At 39.1% G+C, this 17,695-nt stretch overlaps 1 protein-coding gene across 3 annotated transcripts; it reads right to left on the bottom strand.

Moving 5' to 3' along the window:
- Positions 1 to 495: 495 nt before the first annotated feature.
- Positions 496 to 15,746, bottom strand: LOC102219174 (dual specificity protein phosphatase CDC14AB-like). 3 transcript variants are annotated; one of them, XM_014474467.2, is made up of 14 exons: positions 12,744 to 15,746; positions 10,936 to 11,026; positions 7,083 to 7,158; positions 6,890 to 6,982; positions 6,709 to 6,788; positions 5,038 to 5,104; positions 4,868 to 4,930; positions 4,619 to 4,706; positions 3,850 to 4,080; positions 3,636 to 3,774; positions 2,400 to 2,628; positions 2,226 to 2,317; positions 1,536 to 1,667; positions 496 to 1,437 (listed from the first exon to the last, which is right to left on the bottom strand). In XM_014474467.2, exons 1-14 carry the CDS (start codon positions 12,778 to 12,780, stop codon positions 1,389 to 1,391), a joined length of 1,467 nt encoding a protein of 488 aa, XP_014329953.1. In that variant the 5' UTR covers positions 12,781 to 15,746; the 3' UTR covers positions 496 to 1,388. The 3 variants fall into 3 exon arrangements, with proteins under 3 accessions (XP_014329953.1, XP_023190619.1, XP_023190618.1); XM_023334851.1 differs by lacking the exon at positions 12,744 to 15,746 and adding an exon at positions 12,268 to 12,362; XM_023334850.1 differs by lacking the exon at positions 12,744 to 15,746 and having other exon boundaries at positions 10,936 to 12,202.
- Positions 15,747 to 17,695: the final 1,949 nt, after the last annotated feature.

The following is a 17,695-nucleotide window of genomic DNA, read 5'->3' as shown; positions in this document are numbered from 1 at the left end:
CAGAACATCAGTCACTGTCTTTGACCAGCAGGTGGCAGCATTGTGGTAATATTCAGCTGGTTTGGCTCTAGCAGCCGATGATGGGTGTAGTTAAAGTCAGGATGACAGCAGCGTACCGAGCAGAGTCTTCAAGGTATTCTGTTTGTGCCACAAAACATGTTCTTCATGCCTCACTTTAAAACTTCTGCTAGTTCATCTCTAAAAGGTCTGTTGTCGACATCAGCAGTTCAAAAGTGAGAGAAAGCAACATGTTGCTATGTTCATATTCAGACAATCCCTGTCTGCGTCACAGACAACCACCACCGGTTGTTCATGGGGTAAAATTCAGCTCGACTTAAAGCAGAACTCACAATACACTGCAGGGGGATCTGTCACAGGAATCAGGTAAAATATGTTACACCATTAATTTGATAAGAAAATAAATATCCAACCACTCAATATGAAATTTGTTGATTTTTAGCAACAATGATTTATTCCAAAAAAAAAAATCACAATACTAAGAAATAATAATAGTTATCTTGATAACTAAATCAATAACCAAAAATCCCTCAAAAAATAATTATAGGTTAGATTTAAATCACTCAGTTTATATCAGCAAAAACCTAAATAATTAAATGTCCAAAATTTCCCATTCTTTTTTCAAAAGAATAATGTCCACAAAGGAGTTCCATATCCTCCAACAAACAAAACAAAGTCCTGGAAGTATTTCTCCGTTTTAATCCAAAGTCCCAATCCAAAATGAAAAATCCAAAACGTCAAAATCCCCCCAAAAAAGATAAGCAAAAAGAGTGGTACCAGCAAAAGTCCAGATCTCACCGGAGCGTCTTTCTTCCCCCTCGGTGGCGTCCTCTCACACCGGGCGGCGTTTCCTGGGTACAAGCTCCGATCCGGTTTCTAAATGCACGATCTGCGGCGCTGGGTTGAACTTTGATTGCTGTTTTATCTCTTTTCTTTGATTTTTAACTTATTTTAAACATTCAATCAAGTCAGATCTGACTGTGTGCGTCTTCCTCTTCGACGCCACGCCCCTTTTTATTCACTAATTTCAACCACACCTAAAACCAGCATGATGCTGCCCAAAATCAACTTTAAACAGTGGAGATTTTAACTATGAAATAACAGCAACTGTTCTACAAAACAGTTTGATACATTTACTCTTTAATGTATTTATTCAGAAAAAAACAAACATAGTGGCTATGTTACAATGGGTATTACAGGAAAAATATAATTCTTAACAGCTGATTTGTTCATCGACTGTTCTCGCAAATCAATGAAGCAGAATTCAACAGCTTCATGAACACAATGTTTAAGGCCTTCTCAGACTCTGGCTGATCCAGTTTTGCAATCTGCTCACTGTCAGATCCATAACCTTGTTCTCCCAGCTGAGTTCAGTGAATCAGTGCAGGCCTGGTGCTGAACAGACTAAGGCTGAAAGGGCTGAGGAGAGAGGCATGCAATGTCAAAGAGTTAGAGATGCAAAGACAGAACAAAAAAAAATGGTGTCTGTGTCACCCAGCAGGACAGTCATCACCCACCTCTTGATCTGTGTGACAGTGGAAGAGCTTCTTCTAAGCTTTTTAGAAGAGGATGGAGGAAGGGAAAGACTGATTTTAGGAGACTTAGGGGGAGGGAGGATGGAACAGTGGGACTCCTTTGACATGTTTGACCTGAAAGAAAGGTAGAAAGAAATTTGACATCTTTAAAGGAAGGGAGGGAGGGAGGGAGCTAACGATTAGGGTGATGGCAAGGAGACATTAAAGACACTAATAATAAACCATAAACGTACCAGGAGAAATATGCAAAAATCTTTCTCAGCAATTATATGAAAGATTTGAGTGCTGCAATACCAATTTAAAAATTCATTCTAAGCACTATGGAATGTGGTGGACAAATACTGCTACTTCCAGCTGGGCTGCTCTAGGTAATTGTACAGGCTTCTAAGTTACAGGATATACTTCCTGTGGGGGCATTGCCAGTCGTGACAACTTCCTGTCCCTGTATGAATCACCCCTCACTGCTGTCTCGAGGGGTAAGAATTAAAAGTTAGGGTCAGGGCAGTTCTTGCTCCTTGCAAGGAACTTAACTGACCCAGGAAGATGGAAGACAAAATTCAAATTCTAATTAATATTCAATTAATTAGAATTTTAAGCTTTGAGCTTGAGGAGTGTTTTTCTTCCTCCTAAGGATAATCACATGAAACCTGCTGCTGTATGAGCAGGCAGTACCTGGAAGAGGAGGAAGCTGATCTTGGTGTCCGTTTTCCCTTCACTGCTCTCAGATTGTCTCCCTGGGTCAGACTGGTTTCCTTACAGTTGCTCTGCTCACATAAAAAATCAGTGTTACTTTGACTACACTTCTACACTGCTTAAAAACAGATGCCAAAAACTTCAACGACTCACTTCATCCAAACTGTAGGATTTGCACAGAGCGGTTTTGATTGACAGATCATTCATGCTTGTAACCAGATGAGGCATTGCTTCTTGTTTGCCCAGTGGTACCGGGTCAGAACCAGGCAGATGGTACTGCTGCTGCTGCTGCTGCTGCTGCTGCTGTCGATTGAACCTCTGCTGGGCAAGCTTCTGTTTGGAGCGATGCACATCTCCCTGAACCCACAAGCTGTGTTGTTTCCTGCACGCACGCACACACACACACACCACACACACACACACACACACACACCCCTTCTCATATTACACAATGAGTGATAAATTACTCTAGCTAAAAATATAACTTGTTAGCATCTTCTCATCAAGTTGCAGTAGTGGTGATTTTCATCACCAGTAGTGGTGATTTTTTTGGGTGATGTGTCCTCATATCTGATGGAAACAATTAACAGTGCTGAGAAATAGATTACCTCCTGCTGTTTTTCAATCTATATCAGTCAATGGGATGGAAATTTATTCACTTCAGATTGATAATGACATTGACAATGTGCAAAGCTTTTATTAATAATTCAATAAATAAATTATTAAGAGATAAGTGTTTGTTAAAAAAAAAACTAAAGGTTAGGACAAATATTTAAAACAACTGCACTTTAGCTAGAGGAATTTCTGTGAGAAATAATTGTTGTCAAGAGTTAAAACTGATTTCCATTCTTTAAAACAAATATAGAAAAATCATTTGCTAAATAAATACAAAGTCTGATTGTGATCGTTTATTTATTTTTTTCTTTTACTAATTTGTAAATTAGAAATATGTTTTAGAAAAATATACTGGATGATTCTGTTGTTTCGAGTGAGATAATGGATGTAGAAAAAAGTCAAGGTATAAAGAGCCTGTGCTCCCACTTCACTTTTTTTTTTTACTTCATTTGCCATGATCATCAAAAGTAGAAGAAATAAAGATTTTAAATATTTCACTCTATTTGTAGTGAATGTATGCAATATGAGTTTCACCTTCTGACATGAGTAACAGTAAATCTTGAACTTTTCACCATATTTAAGGTTTTTCGGGCATACTTGTTCATACACTCCACATAATCCATTCATGAACATAAAAGATTTCTTGAGTTTCCCTCAGAGATTGAGTTAATACCAATCTAAAATATGACAAATTATTCTAGAAACAGGCGTCATCAAAATAAAAATTTCAAATGTAGTTTTTCTTGTTGATCCTTAACAAAGTCTTAAACTTACTCTTCTAAGAAGTTCTGCTGGGGACCAATAATTGACCCGGGTCGGCAGATCCTGATCCAAGCGATAGCCTCAGCTGCTGTGAACCTGAAGTGCTTCATCAGATAGCAGGCGATCAGAGTGCCTGTACGGCCCAAACCAGCTGAGATTGGAAAGTGATACATTTAGCTTCTGCATGGTTCTTAGAGCGCAAGGAAAAAAAAACATCCAACCGCACCTTTACAGTGCACAGCTACAGCTCCCTCTGCACTCTCACACACGTGCAGGAAGCGTCTAACGATCAGGTCAGAGGGTGTTGAGCCGTCCATGAAGAAGAAATCATGGTGTTCAAATTGTGCGTCCTCAAACCGTCGGCTCTCGTACAACTTTTTATTCAGGCGGACCACATCAGTCACGTTGTTTTGGCCGAAGAACTCAAAGTACGCCTCAGGTGCATGGAGAGGATAACCTTAAAATTCACAAGGACAAAGTTACAGTGGGTTTAAGAAATAACACTTGATGGATGCCAGGATTTCAAAGTTGACAATTAAAGACGTTCTTTATCCAGTCTGACTGAGCTTGAACTATTTTACAAAGACAAGGCAAAAGATATTTCAGTCTCCAGACGTTCAAAGCTACTAGAGACAAATTCCAGAAGGTCTGCAGCTGGAAGTGGAAGGAAAGGTGGCACTGCAAAGTGTTGACTCAGGAGACCTGGATCAATATAAAGTATACCACAACTTTTCAGATTTGCCTTTACTGAAAATGTTAAAAACCAAATATATTTTCCATCTTTCTCTCAGTTTTGTAGTTACTTTGTGTCACATCAAATCCAACCAAAAGACATTGAGATGTACTGTAACTATATCATGATGAAAGATGAAGAATGACAACAAAATGTCCTGACTTATAAAGGTGTAATGGTTCCATTAGTTTTGTAAGGCAAACCAAGGAAGACTGTTCCCTCCTTTGACATTCCCTGCAGTAATGAGAATTCCTCCACTCACCGTTCTCCACCCTGTTTCGAGCATGAGGGCTGCTGAAAGCCAGAATTTTTCCTGGGATGATCCAGTTCATGTCTCCATTTTCAACTCGCTGAAGTCAGACACAGCAAAAACACAAATGGAAGTTACTGAATAATGTGCATCAACTATTCACACATGAGATATCAAAACCCTTTATAGTTTTGCTGACAGTTAATATCATGGAATAAACCCAAATCAAACTTAAGGGTTGCCACAGCTAATCACTTTTACCTCGTAATGTTCATATTTCTCAGGACTAAAAGTTTCAAAATCCAGGAATCTGTGCTGCAATGCCTGCAAGAGAGAAACATAATAACTATTCACTAGAACCAGAAAAGTCAACTGTCACTCCAGGGTAGGAGGAGATGGAAACATGAGGAGAGGCGAGCCGTGCACACTACCTTACGTATTCCCTGTAAACAGTCCAGGACAGTGAGGTTGAAGGTGCTCTCTGCCGCCGCTGCATCCCTGTGGGACACATAAACGTTAGGATGTCGATAAGCTCAACAAAGGTTTAGATTAGTGTAATACGGAACCATTCATCAGCCAGAGCTTGTAAATAAATTCAGGAGCAGTATTTCATTTATATGTTCTTGTTACAGCAACATTTAAAAAATAAGAGAAGTCACAACAGTAAAACAGCAAAGAGAGCAGAGGGAATATTCATCAGTGCAGATGGAACTTCTGCATAGCATGACATTAGATAACGTTATTATCAGATCACTGCTACAATATGTTTATGTACAGTACATTTCTTAGCATTAGCACATTGCATGACTAAAGTCTGTTGCAGTTTTCACACAAGAAGGTTTTCATTGCAGATAAAAATATATATTTCTGTTACTGCATCAGGTAAGCAGAAAGATTATACTGATCTGTAAGATAAACTAAAGGCCTATTTCACAGTTTTTCAATAAATCTGCCCTTCAACTGACCATCTACAACTTAAAATATTTAACCTAAAAATGTGAAGTAGATAATAGAGGGATGATTTGGGGTTCTGTCTTTGTGGTTTTCTTACTAGATCTTGCCATTTGAGCTTAGTTTATTCTATTCTGTTAGTTTCTTTGTGCATTTATTCTTCTCCGTGCATCTGGACTTGTTTCTTTAAATCATGTATTTATTGTTAGTTCCAGGTTTTCCCCTTCAGTTCTCTAGTTTTAGTTCATTGTTCTCCTTTCCCTCAGCCAGCTGGGATCCATCTCCTGATTTCCCTCTGTCTTTGCTCTCAGCTGCTTCCATTCACCTCTGATTAGCTACACTGGTTTCTTTGTCTCTCCAAGGATTAGGCTCTTCTGATTATTCCATTCCTCAGGTTTAGGGTTAGGTTACCCTGATCCTCCCATTTATCTGCTCGATTTTCTGTTTTGTCCCTGAGTTACAGCTGGTTTACTTTCTCTGCTGTTTTTACCTGCTTTGTTGTTACAGTTTAAACATTTTTTCAATAAACATCATTCAATAATGGGCACATAAGTGGCACAGTTGGTAGCACTGTTGCCTTGCAGCAAGAAGGTCCTGGGTTCTTTCTGCATGGAGTTTGCATGTTCTCCCTGTGCGTGGCGGGTTCTCTCTGGTTCTCTGGCTTCCTTCCACAGTCCAAAAACATGACATGTCTCTGTGTTGCCCTGCGACAGACTGGTGACCTGTCCAGAGTGACCCCGCCTCTCGCCCGGAACGTTAGCTGGAGATAGACACCAGCACCTCCTGACCCCACTAGGGACAATGGTGTTAGAAAATGGATGGATGGATCATTCAATAATGTTCATCAGGGGCAGGGGCAACAACAAGGCAGCAGGGGCAACAACAAGGCAGCAGCAACAACTTTACCAGCCTGGAGATTCTGATTGGTGTCAGCCATATTTGTGAAATACAGAAAAATGAATCTTTTTCCCAAGTCATTGGAAGCAGCATGATCATCCAGGTTCATGAACTGGATCTAGTGTTACACACTCGGTTCAGATGAGCCATTAGTGTAAAGTAACTAGTTAACTGGTTAGATTTCCAAGTAGCTGGATTTTCTTTTTGTCAACAAGCAGAAAGCTGCTAACTGGTGCATGTTTGTGGGTTTGTACCTGAATGGCAGGTAGGGAGTATTATTTCCTGAGATCAGAGTTCTGTAGGCTTCATCTGGACTCCTTTTCAAATAGATAACCTACAGAGTAAAAGTTAAACTGGGTTAGTAGCAATGAGCAACTAGACAAAGAAGTATACTGATGGAGTGATGAGTGAGGGGGAAAATGAAATGATATTTACAGAGTAGGCAGCGATGAGAAAAGCAGCGTTGGCTCTCTTCTTTTGGTCATAGCTGGTGAAGTGAACCAGTTTCTTTCTAGACATTGTGAAGGACTAGCCAGACAAAAAACATCCAAAGAACAAAAGATCACTAACAGATAAATAATAAAGGTGAAGGAACAAAATTTGAAATGGTTAAAACTTTCAGTATTACCTTGAGCTTCTTGTTGAGTTTGCAGCAGTATTTGTAGAGCATTGCGAGATTCAGGGGCCCAAAGTCTGCGTAGAAACTAGAACATACAGTGAGAAATGTTATGTAATTCCATTGGTTGTTTTTAGTTTTCAAACAGTAAAAAATAAAACAACTTATGTAACAATGAGATATAGTGTATCAGAATGTAAAAATGAATCACTTAAAATCCAACATGGCTGACATTTACTTTGACAGTGTTTGTGGATGTTACTAAATGTTAATAGTAAATGTTAGAAACAGAATGTAGTCAGGACATTTGCTTGTTTTCAGTTTCCTGTTAATCCTTCCAGACCACATGCACTCTCCCTTGGTGATTGGCTGATCGTTGGCCACACCTGAACCGGGTCGGACTATTAGACACACATCCAGAGTAAACTGGATGGAACTGGATTACCAAGAGAAAATAACAGACAAGTAGGAAGAAAATGCAAACTCCACATGGAAGGACTCTGGCTGGCAGATGTTCCAGTCAAGTCAGTAATCTGGAGTAAAAGATTTGCTGAAGATTCTCCGTGTCACAATTCTGGGGTGTTTTGTGTTTGTATGATGATTTCCATATTCATTTAAGCTGAGATCTTACCTTTAGCAATCCATTTCTTCATATTGAGTTTCATATTTTGTTCTTAGTTTGTATTCTTTGGGCATTTCTAAGTTTATTAGTGTTATGCCTTTTTCCTTTAGTTATTAACCATAACCCTATGATGATAATAATAATAATCCATTTTATTTATAAAGCCCATTATATCTCCAATTGAAATCTCAAAGTAAGTAAGTAAAGTTTATTTATAAAGTACTTTTCACAGAAATGAAATCACAAAGCGCTGTACAATAAAAATCAACAAAACATAAAACCAAGATAAGAAACACAATAAAATCAAGAGATAAAAAACTGGGAAAATAGAAATGTTTTAGTTGCTTTTTAAAAACCTCGACAGAGTCAGAAAAACGGAGCTGCAAGGGCCAACTGCGGGGCCACCGACTGAATGGTTCGGTCCCCTTTAGTTTTTAACAGTGTTCGTGGAACAACCAGGAGATTCAGACTTAGAGAACGAAGACCACAAGCAGCAGAATATTTAGTTACAAACTGACAAAGATAATCAGGAGTGGCTATGTAATGCTCTATATGTCAGCACAAGTACTTTAAAACAAATTCTAAAATCAACTGGGAGACAATGTAGTGAATATAGAACAGGACAAATATGACAGAATTTACTGGATTTGGTGAGAAATCTGGCTGCTGCGTACATTAATAATTACTTAATAATTAATTACTGCATACAGTAACTATACTGTAGCTTTAATGTAGCTGAACCAGTTTTGGATTTTCTATTAGACCAGTCTGATAGAAATTAATTACTAATGAACTTAGGTGTCCTCTTTACTGCTGTAACAGCATTAAATAAATAGATCCACCATAATGTGACAGAAGTGTGCAGAGTAGGTTTTCCAGAGTCAGTTATAGTTTTAAGAGGAAAATCTTTGCTTGAAGTAAACTTGATGTGCTGACTCCACTTCCTGTAGTAAAGGAAGGACGCCCTGCCCTCTGCTGGATGGGATCTGCTGGGATCAACAGACCATCCATACGGGTTTCTGCTAGTCTTGCATGATTCTGGGGCTGATATTCAAACTTTAAGAGTGACACAAAGAGAGGATCTCTTTGTGATCTCAGAAGTTATTGATACAACTGGTATGATTCATTTGCTGTTGACGAAAAGCTTTAGATTCTACAGTATTTAACCTCTTATTTGTTTCTATGTCAGATTTATTTTATTTACATATTTATAGTCCTTCTGTTAATAATGGTGGTTTGAAGTAAAATATTCTTATGAATTTGGTACTTCTGGCTAGAATAATGGCATTTTGTGTTTATTTGATAATTTCCACTTTGATGTCTGACGATGATGACATTTCAAGTGCCAGACGTGAAGCCTGATGGTGTCTGCTTACATGATTAAGTGTCTGGTCTGAACGCCATCATGGAGATTGTTCTAAATCTCTTCATCAGGCGGTGCGCTGATCTCATCTTGGCCTACATCTTACCGTGGAGCCATAAGCACAGGCTAACCACCATCATGAATGAGGTTACATACATAAACTAATTTGAATTCCTCCCCTAAAAATGACATATGCATATTACACAGCCTAACCATAAAAATATTTCTCTATTATGCTTGGGTTACATGAAAAAGGATTGTAGTGAAAAACACCTTGGTGTTCTGGTTTATCTATGAATACAAATGTGGAATTATAAACACACACTGATTAAAGCCTCTAACCTAGAAAAGAGCACTTCCACCAAACTGCTCATTAGCGTCAAAATCTGCTAATTTTATTTAAAAGGAAATCTCCCTGATCAGATTTAAAATACCTTCAAAAATATACAAATACCTGCAGAACGTCAACTCATGAAAGTGGCTGTTGGGAGGTGAGGGCGTCATGATTAGGTCTGAAGTCTCCAGCTCATTCTGCATGACTCACTGCTTTGTGCTTCACTTTGTCAGAGAATCATCATCAGTGAGTTTAAATCTGTGTAGATGATTCAGATTCTGAGCATCTTCAGCACATGTCAAACTCACGGCTATTTCTGTGGTCCTCTAGACCAGGGGAGTCAAACTCCAGTCCTCAAGGGACCCTAACCCAGTCCTGCAACTTTAGATGTGTCTCTGCTGCACCACCTGAACACAATAATTAGGTCATTAAGGCTCTGGAGAACTGATCTACACAAGGAGGAGGTAATGAAGCCATTTCATTCCAGCATTTTGTACCTGTAAAAACTGCAGGACAGCTGCCCTTGAGGACTGGAGTTTGACACCTGTGGACTAGACTCTGTGATTGGCTTATATATAAGTTACTCCATTCACACGATTGGCTGAAACAAGGAAGATATCTCATTGGTTGTATTGAGCCACAGCAGGAAGCCTAAACATTCCCAGATAAATGCAGTAAAGTCTGCAGACCAGAAGCAGCTTTTAAATCAGATATATTAGAAATACAAATGTGAATCTTTCTAAGAATTTGTGAATATTCAGACTGTTTCAGCTCCATATTTCAGTGTTTTTCCCTGGACTCCCTTTTGGAGGAAATCATTATTTTCTTTTAGTTTACATATCAGTATCATAATTATGACAGAAAAATATGACTTTAAATCACTGTCTGTTACTAGATAAGAAAAATAAGTGGCAACTGTAAGGTAAGGTGAATCAAAACTAAATCATTCAAGATCTTGAAAGCAGTTATTAAAACATTAATAGATATGATTTCAGAAGTATTAATATTGTCACCTTCTTAAACAAAATAGCCTACATTATTTTTGTAAAATGTATATTTATTTGTTTGTTTTGCCTAAAATATCATTTGGAAAGAAACAGGTGGAGATTTGTTTTTGTTTTTTTTATGCAAAAAATTATTTAGGCCGATATTTGATGAAGGTGACAATAAGAATTGTTTTAGACATTTAAGATCCAGTGATGAGTCTGACTAACATCAGAGACGTGTGACCTGTGGCTCAACTCCACCTCACATGCATGCATGGTCTACTGGAGACAACTAGTTCTGAGTTCCTGTGTGTGTGTGTGTGTGCGTGGGCGTGTGTGTGGGTGTGTTAACGTGTATTTTTCTGATGGGTCTGACCTTGTAATAACCCTGGTTTCTTCTCTAGCTGTTCTTTAAAACCAACAAACATAAATTCTACATTTTGTGTGACCTAGTTTCTTTCCAGGCTGTTTGCACCGACAGTCTGACGGTCTCAGGTCAGGTTGTGTGAACAGCTGAGAGTCGAGCCGGGCTCAGAGACTGCAGCAGGCTGGCTGCTCACCTCTCATAGATGAACTCCTCATCAGTGCTGAAGAAGTGTGTGTTGGCAGTGTTCTTTGGTTTGACACGAAGAGTAGCAAAGTACAGTCGATCTGCAGGGTACAGGACACACACACGCACACCCCCACACATACACGCAAACACACGCAGACAGACAGGATTTCATTATTATGACAGGTGTTGTGGACTGGACTCAGGCAGCTCTGACTCCATGTCCCAGCAGCCCCTGCTGTGGTGTGTTGGTCTGGGTCTCATCACCTTCAGACAAACCAGATGAACCTCCAGCTTACTTCTGAGTTGACTAAAACTTTGAGTTTATATTTTAAGCTCAAGAATTCTTAAGAAAGGATCAGTGCTTGGATTAGATAACGCCAACTTCTTCCACCGACTGTCTAACATGGCAGCATGCCAAAACCTTTCACCTTAAAATGCAATATTCACTTAACCTCAGTCCAAGGGCGACTGAAATTATGTTAAAAATAAAATTATTCATACTTTGAAAAATCAAAAGCTGTAAACAGGAACCCAGCAGAAGAAGAAGAAGAAGACTTTATTTAAATCAAGCTGTCAGGAAAACTAGTTCTGGTTTGTGATTCCTAAAATAAAAAATGATAGATTATTTTTAAATAGTTTGTACACTTAACCTTAACTGTCACCCTGAAAACACTAACAAGTCAACGTGTCCATGACACCAGTGTCGTCATGACAATTTACGGTTGTGTTTTTTCTTTTTAAATAATCATAATATACCAAAGAGAAATGTCAATTCTTTTGTTTAATAATTGATTAACATCTACGTTTAAATCATTTTCTTTCAATAACCAGTGGCCCCCACCCGGGGTCAGCCGTATGAACGTGATGGGCCCCTCAGATTCCCCATCTGGCCCATTTCTCATGCACTTTTTTAAAGATACATTTCAGAAAGTAAAGGCTGACCTTTAAAGAGTTGTAACATGTTTTTGTCTATAATTTTTTAAAGCAATTTCCATCCCACCTCCTGTAAATATTACATCAGTGAATAAAACATTGGAACTTCTGAAAGGAATTACAGAAAATGAAAAGTGGTCACCTTAAAATTGAATGATTGACGGTTATGGAGCTCCATATATTTACCAATAACTAAATCTAATAAGAATAAGCAAGTGTTTATTGCCATATCCATTCATAAATGATAAATGTTCTGGTGGAATGTCCTTGTTAGGAATCGGTTTTTCTCTGTGTTGATTTGAGTTCTTTGTGTGTTTATTTTGAGTTTCTGTGTTGTCCTGTCTTCCCCTCGATTATTCCCAGATGTGTCTCATTCCCTGATTATCTCCTGTGTATTTAATGTCACCTGTGTCTCTGTCGGATCCTGGTCTAGTTCTTGTCTCAGTTGGCGTCTTGTCGCTGTCGTCTGTGTGCCCAGTCCGTCTCTTCCTCCGTTTAACCGGTTGCTAGCGGCGTCGAGCCCTAGTGTCCGCTCGGCTGTGCTGCCCGGCATTCTGGATTGTGTTGGACTGTGTTTATTCTGGATATTTTTCATTAAATCTTCATTTCATCCACTTCAACCTGGGTCTATGGCGTCTGCCTCACCACCACACCCCACTTTTCATGACAGTCCTATTCTTTCAGAAAAGTTCCAGTGACAAACCTTTTGATACTTGAGTATATCAAAAGGTTTATAGGTAATATACAGTATGTTAGTAACACCAGTCTCAGTGTGCAGCTTAAAACACATGCAGGTTGTATTAATATTGCTGAAATATGATGGATGTGAGATTTGCATTGAATAATTATTTGATACAAAATAAATATTCTTGCTGAACTTACCTTTGATAAATTCTGCCTGTTCGTATTCCTCTGCCATTTGACCAGTGAGGTTGAAGTGTTGCTGTCAGTGGAGTCTGACCAAGCCTCTGTTTCACTTTAAAATAAACGGATTATTTCTCGGTCTGATTTAGCTGATATGACACCACTTGTGATGTGGCCAAAAGCCTGGGCGTCCACAGGGGAGGAGCATGGTCCGTTATCCCTCTGTGTTATCTCTGCCTGGATCCAGCACTGACACTACTGACTGTAGTAACTCCTGAAGTTGGTTTTAGTTTGGTTCCTTCTGTTCAGCTCAAATGAAGAAAGTCAGAACTTCAAGATTCTGTCTTCTCTCCAGTTTCCTACAGCTGAAAGGCTTCCAGAACGTTCCATCAAGCCGTCCACACACTCAGAAAACACTAATCTCTCTGCTGATCTGCACTGCTTGGACACACACTCACACATCACACACACATTCACACACACTGACTTGCAAGTTCCCAGAGCCCAGCAGGGCTGAGTAGGTGAACAGTTTATGCATGCTTATGCAGTAATCCCTTTTCCTTTATGTAATAGCTGATAGTAATGCTTTCATAATATTGTTTCTACGTTTGTGCATCACTAAGCAACCTCTGATAGCTTCCAGTCCCAGACTGGTTCAGCTGGCCTGAGGCGTTTTTGTTCTGTCACCTGATGGTGCCAACAGTCTGAGCTCCAGAGCTGTGAGCTTCACATGGCGCTAGCTCACTCACAAGTCTTAATGGTGATTACAAAGTATTTTTTCTAGGTTATCCAACTAAACATTTCAGAGTCCAGCGTCTGGTTAGGGTGTCAAAACAATTTGAGATATATGTAGCCTACGCTTGTTGCAATAAGGAATAAATCAATAATTAACATTATAAATTAAAATGAGCTCAATACTCATAAAAGTCTTAACTGAGAGTTTGGATGTTTTACATGTCTTGTGTCTAGTTTCAAATTTTGTTTGCAGAGACCTTATAATCCATTATGTTTATGGTTTTGGTGGTGTTTGGTTTGTATTTTTTCTAGCTTCCAGTTGTGAAAAACGTCTGTTGTTTTCAGTTGTTTTTATTTATTTATTTTTTATTTAAAATGTCCAAATGTCATGTATTCTTCATATAAAGTTCTATGAAACAACATTTACTGTGAATCTGTGGCTGCTCACCTCTCATAGATGAACTCCTCATCAGTGCTGAAGAAGTGTGTGTTTGCAGTGTTCTTTGGTTTGACACAAAGAGTAGCAAAGTTTGCACCAACAAAAACGCTTCACATGGTTCCAACTGTGAAGCGTAGAGATGCTGGCATCTATAGATGGAATAATGACTGAGGTACATTAAATTAACTTTTAATTTTTCAGCTTCCCTACACTGTAACAAATGACTGTAAAAACTACATTGTGAAAATTCAGTAAGATTTTGAAAATACAGCTCTTCACTGTGATGTGAATATATTTTCCATGCATATGGAAAGTATATGGGGCCTGATTGGACCGCTGGATCACGTGCGGAAATTTACAGCTGTACTGTAAATTTTTAATTTTTAATGTACTGGAGGCGAACGTTCACAGGCTAGAGGTACTTACAGGACTCTAGCCTGTAAGTACTTTTTAAAAAACATATTGCTTTTTTGTGTTTGTTTGTGTAAGAAAATATATTTGATGTGGTCATTTTGAGCTACTCTCGCTTGTTTGCTAAAGCTAACTTCGGTTATTTCTCAGCTAATATTATGTGCAACACAAGTTCTTTTTAGTTCACCTATGCAGATGGTTATATTCTGGTCTTTTTGCGGAAGTTGTTTGAGGGTAGGATGCCTCAACTGTTTTTTATTTTATTTTATTTTCTCTCGCACATAGGACTGTCCACGTTAACGCGTTTAATGCGTTAATTTTACATAACGCAGATTAATGAACCATCTATTTTGACATCAACGCCTCTCACCCGCGGAGGGTTATCTAGTTCACAGCAACACGTTACACACGGGGAGCTACGAACAGCGAAATACTTTTTCCGCGACAGCTGACAGACAGCAACAAGAGTTGAACAGTTTCATCTTTCTTGAGTTGCATCTTTAGCCAACTTTGTGCACATCTAGTTTACTAGCCTGTAATTACACGAATTACCCCGGTCTTCACCGGATGGATGAGGACAATAGAGAGCCGCTTAGCACGAACTGACGGTTATATCTATCAGACAAGTATACCCTGTCATCACCATATGATCTTAGTTAGTCAGCAACATAGAATCATGACGTAGATCGTCATACATTTGCTATTAACAGCGGTGTGACATCCTGACTTAGCGGTTAACTAGGCTAATGAGTTTCACAAGGGGGCGTGTTGTAGCTGACTGCAGCTGTAGCTAGACTCTGCTTTAAATACACTTTGAAACCACGACAATGCATTTATATCTATCTAGTTATTATTGAAAGCAATTTAATGACTTATTTTCGTCACAACCTGTCGCGTAAACTGAACTGAGCTCCTCTGACGGTCGGACTTCTTAATGCGCATGCGCAGGCATGCGTACTCACTGCATGTACGCTATTCTGACCGCGTATGATAATCTGATAGAACACCTGCTCATCACAGGAAATGAATGTAGAGGAACATTTCTAAACCAGTATAAACCCTCCTGAATATAAAAACCTAGAAAACTAAGAAACTTCAGACATGGTTGATTTGAGACAAAACATTTTTTGAGAATGTGAATGTTTGATGTGGGCTTCATGGCCCATATCAAACGTCGACGTAAAACGCGGTATTACGTCGATTCGCGTTTCCCAATCAGATTCGGTTCCCCCTGCCTCTTCTTGCCGCTCCGCACAGGCGGCAAAATACGCGCGTGCTCGTTATGAGCACTGAGAAAGCACGCGCGTAGCAACCACGCGCTTGTTCAGCGCTTATCTGGAGAACTACGGACACGTGAAAGCTCAAACAACGAGTTTCGGCAAAGTTGTCACAATTTCTTCAATTACAATTACTTACTTAATTGCAACTTTTTGTAATTCTACAAGACTACTGTAATTTTATGACAAAAATGTGATGAAATCACATTAACCATGTTATATAATTACTGTGCTATTTTAAAGAAAATACAGTGACACTAATCAAATTACAGTAAGATAGTAATAAAAATGACAGTAAACTGCAATAGAATTACAGTAAGGCTATTGTAAAAAAATTACAATAAGGGAACTGTAAAGTTACTTTAATTTCTTTACCGTAAAAATTACAGTAACTGGCTGGCAACCCTGCTGCCAGTAAGTTACTGTAAATTCTCCAGTGACTTTTTTAACAGTGTAATTTACACGAACTCTAAGACAGAGGTCAGAAATATGAATTATGACCATCCTAACCCTGAAAAAAGAGATTAAAAAAAGAAAAAATACACAGAAATGAATAATAAAATGAACAAAATAAATCCAAGAATGACGTTGACACTGAGTGTTTGTATACTTCTGACCATGCTAAAGTCTAACACTCGTAGTCAGACATAGATGTTCCTCTGTGAGACACAGCCCTATATCTGGTCTTAGCTGCTCCAGTTAGCCAATTAGGCATAAGATTATATCCATGTAGGGAGGGAATGAGCTGAGGACATCTGAGGACACCTGAGGACATCTGAGGACATCTGAGGACATCTGTCCAAGAGTGGAAAGTGAGAATAAAGAGAATCTTTATTGAGCCCAGCAATAGGGCACATGGTCTCTTAGCTCTGCCACACTGCTGCTCGTCTCACCAGGACAAACTGTTTTCACTGTTTCATTCCACACACAGAGGAGTATTGGGACAATGCTATCATCAGCAGGAAACGGAAGTCTTCATGGAAAAGACTGCCCTCTGGTGTCCATTTAGATGATGAAGTGGGTTTAACTTGTCTCACTGTCTGGTGCTTTAAAGGGTTTTTTTATTGTTGTTTGCTGAATGCTGCCCCTTGTTTCTGTCTCTCCTACCAGTAACCTCAGCTTCTGTGGGGTTTCCCCTGTTTTCCTTATTTGCTTTTCTTTTTGAGAATGTGTTTTTAAAACAGTATTTACATAGAATTTAATAAATTGATTTGTAAATTTAGATCTCATCTCAAATGTCATAAATATCTGCATATTTGAACCCATGTGCCTTAAAAAGAGAAGGTAATATTCCCAGGGTGGTGTTGCTGAGCTGCTTATTTTTTGGATCGAAGAACTGAAGTTGCATAATATTCATGAGCTCCACCTAGTGCTGCCACATTCATATCAGTGTATAAATGTGAATATGGTTCCAAAGTAAAGCACTTTACACATGGAGATGACATCAGTGCCATGACTGAGTGTGTGACTGACTATATAAACCTCTGTGTGATCAGAACCATCCCCACCAGAATAGTCACTGGATCACCAGTGACGTAAAGGAACTGTTAAACCAGAAACAAAGAGTCTTTAGGAACGAGACAGAGAGTTACTGAGGAGTATACAGAAGAAGCTCAAAGTCAAGATTAGAGTCAGCAAGGAGAAGTACAGGAAGAAGCTGGAGAATAAACTGAAGAGGAACAATATCAGAGACGTGTGGTCAGGCTTAAAGCAAAAGGAGGATCAGACAGATGAAAGTCTGGATAGAACTGAACACATTCTTCAGCAGGTGTAGTTCAGGAACAAGCGCATCATCATCATCATCATCATCATCCTCTCCTGTCTCCAGCCATACAGACATCCCACCTTCCTCTGACCCACTTTGCCTCCAGCTTCCACTTTTCTGTATCTAGAAGTGAAGAGGCAGCTGGAGAGACTGAACCAGAACCAGGCTGCAGGTCCAGATGAGACTCTGTGGGATTCTGCAGCATCTCCTCAAGAGAAGGTTCCATTGTTATGACTTCTTTATAATATGTTAAGCATAATTTATGATTATAAGTCTCTAAATCTAACATGAGTGTACATAATTACAAAAGGGTGAAGTGAAACATATTTAAGTGCAAAGCATG

Source organism: Xiphophorus maculatus, chromosome 6, assembly GCF_002775205.1.
Source record: "Xiphophorus maculatus strain JP 163 A chromosome 6, X_maculatus-5.0-male, whole genome shotgun sequence".
NCBI lineage: Eukaryota > Metazoa > Chordata > Actinopteri > Cyprinodontiformes > Poeciliidae > Xiphophorus > Xiphophorus maculatus.
Note: the sequence above shows the minus strand (reverse complement) of the source record. Positions and strands in the feature narration are given on the sequence as shown.

Excerpts from the sequence above, each read along its gene's own strand:
- LOC102219174 (XM_023334850.1), bottom strand. The coding sequence starts at position 11,066 with ATGTGTGGGGGTGTGCGTGTGTGTGTCCTGTACCCTGCAGATCGACTG. Across the intron at positions 2,318-2,399 it reads AATCCTACAGTTTGGATGAA|AGCAACTGTAAGGAAACCAG; the intron begins GTGAGTCGTTGA and ends TTATGTGAGCAG. Across the intron at positions 1,438-1,535 it reads ACTGTCACACAGATCAAGAG|CCCTTTCAGCCTTAGTCTGT; the intron begins GTGGGTGATGAC and ends CTCTCTCCTCAG.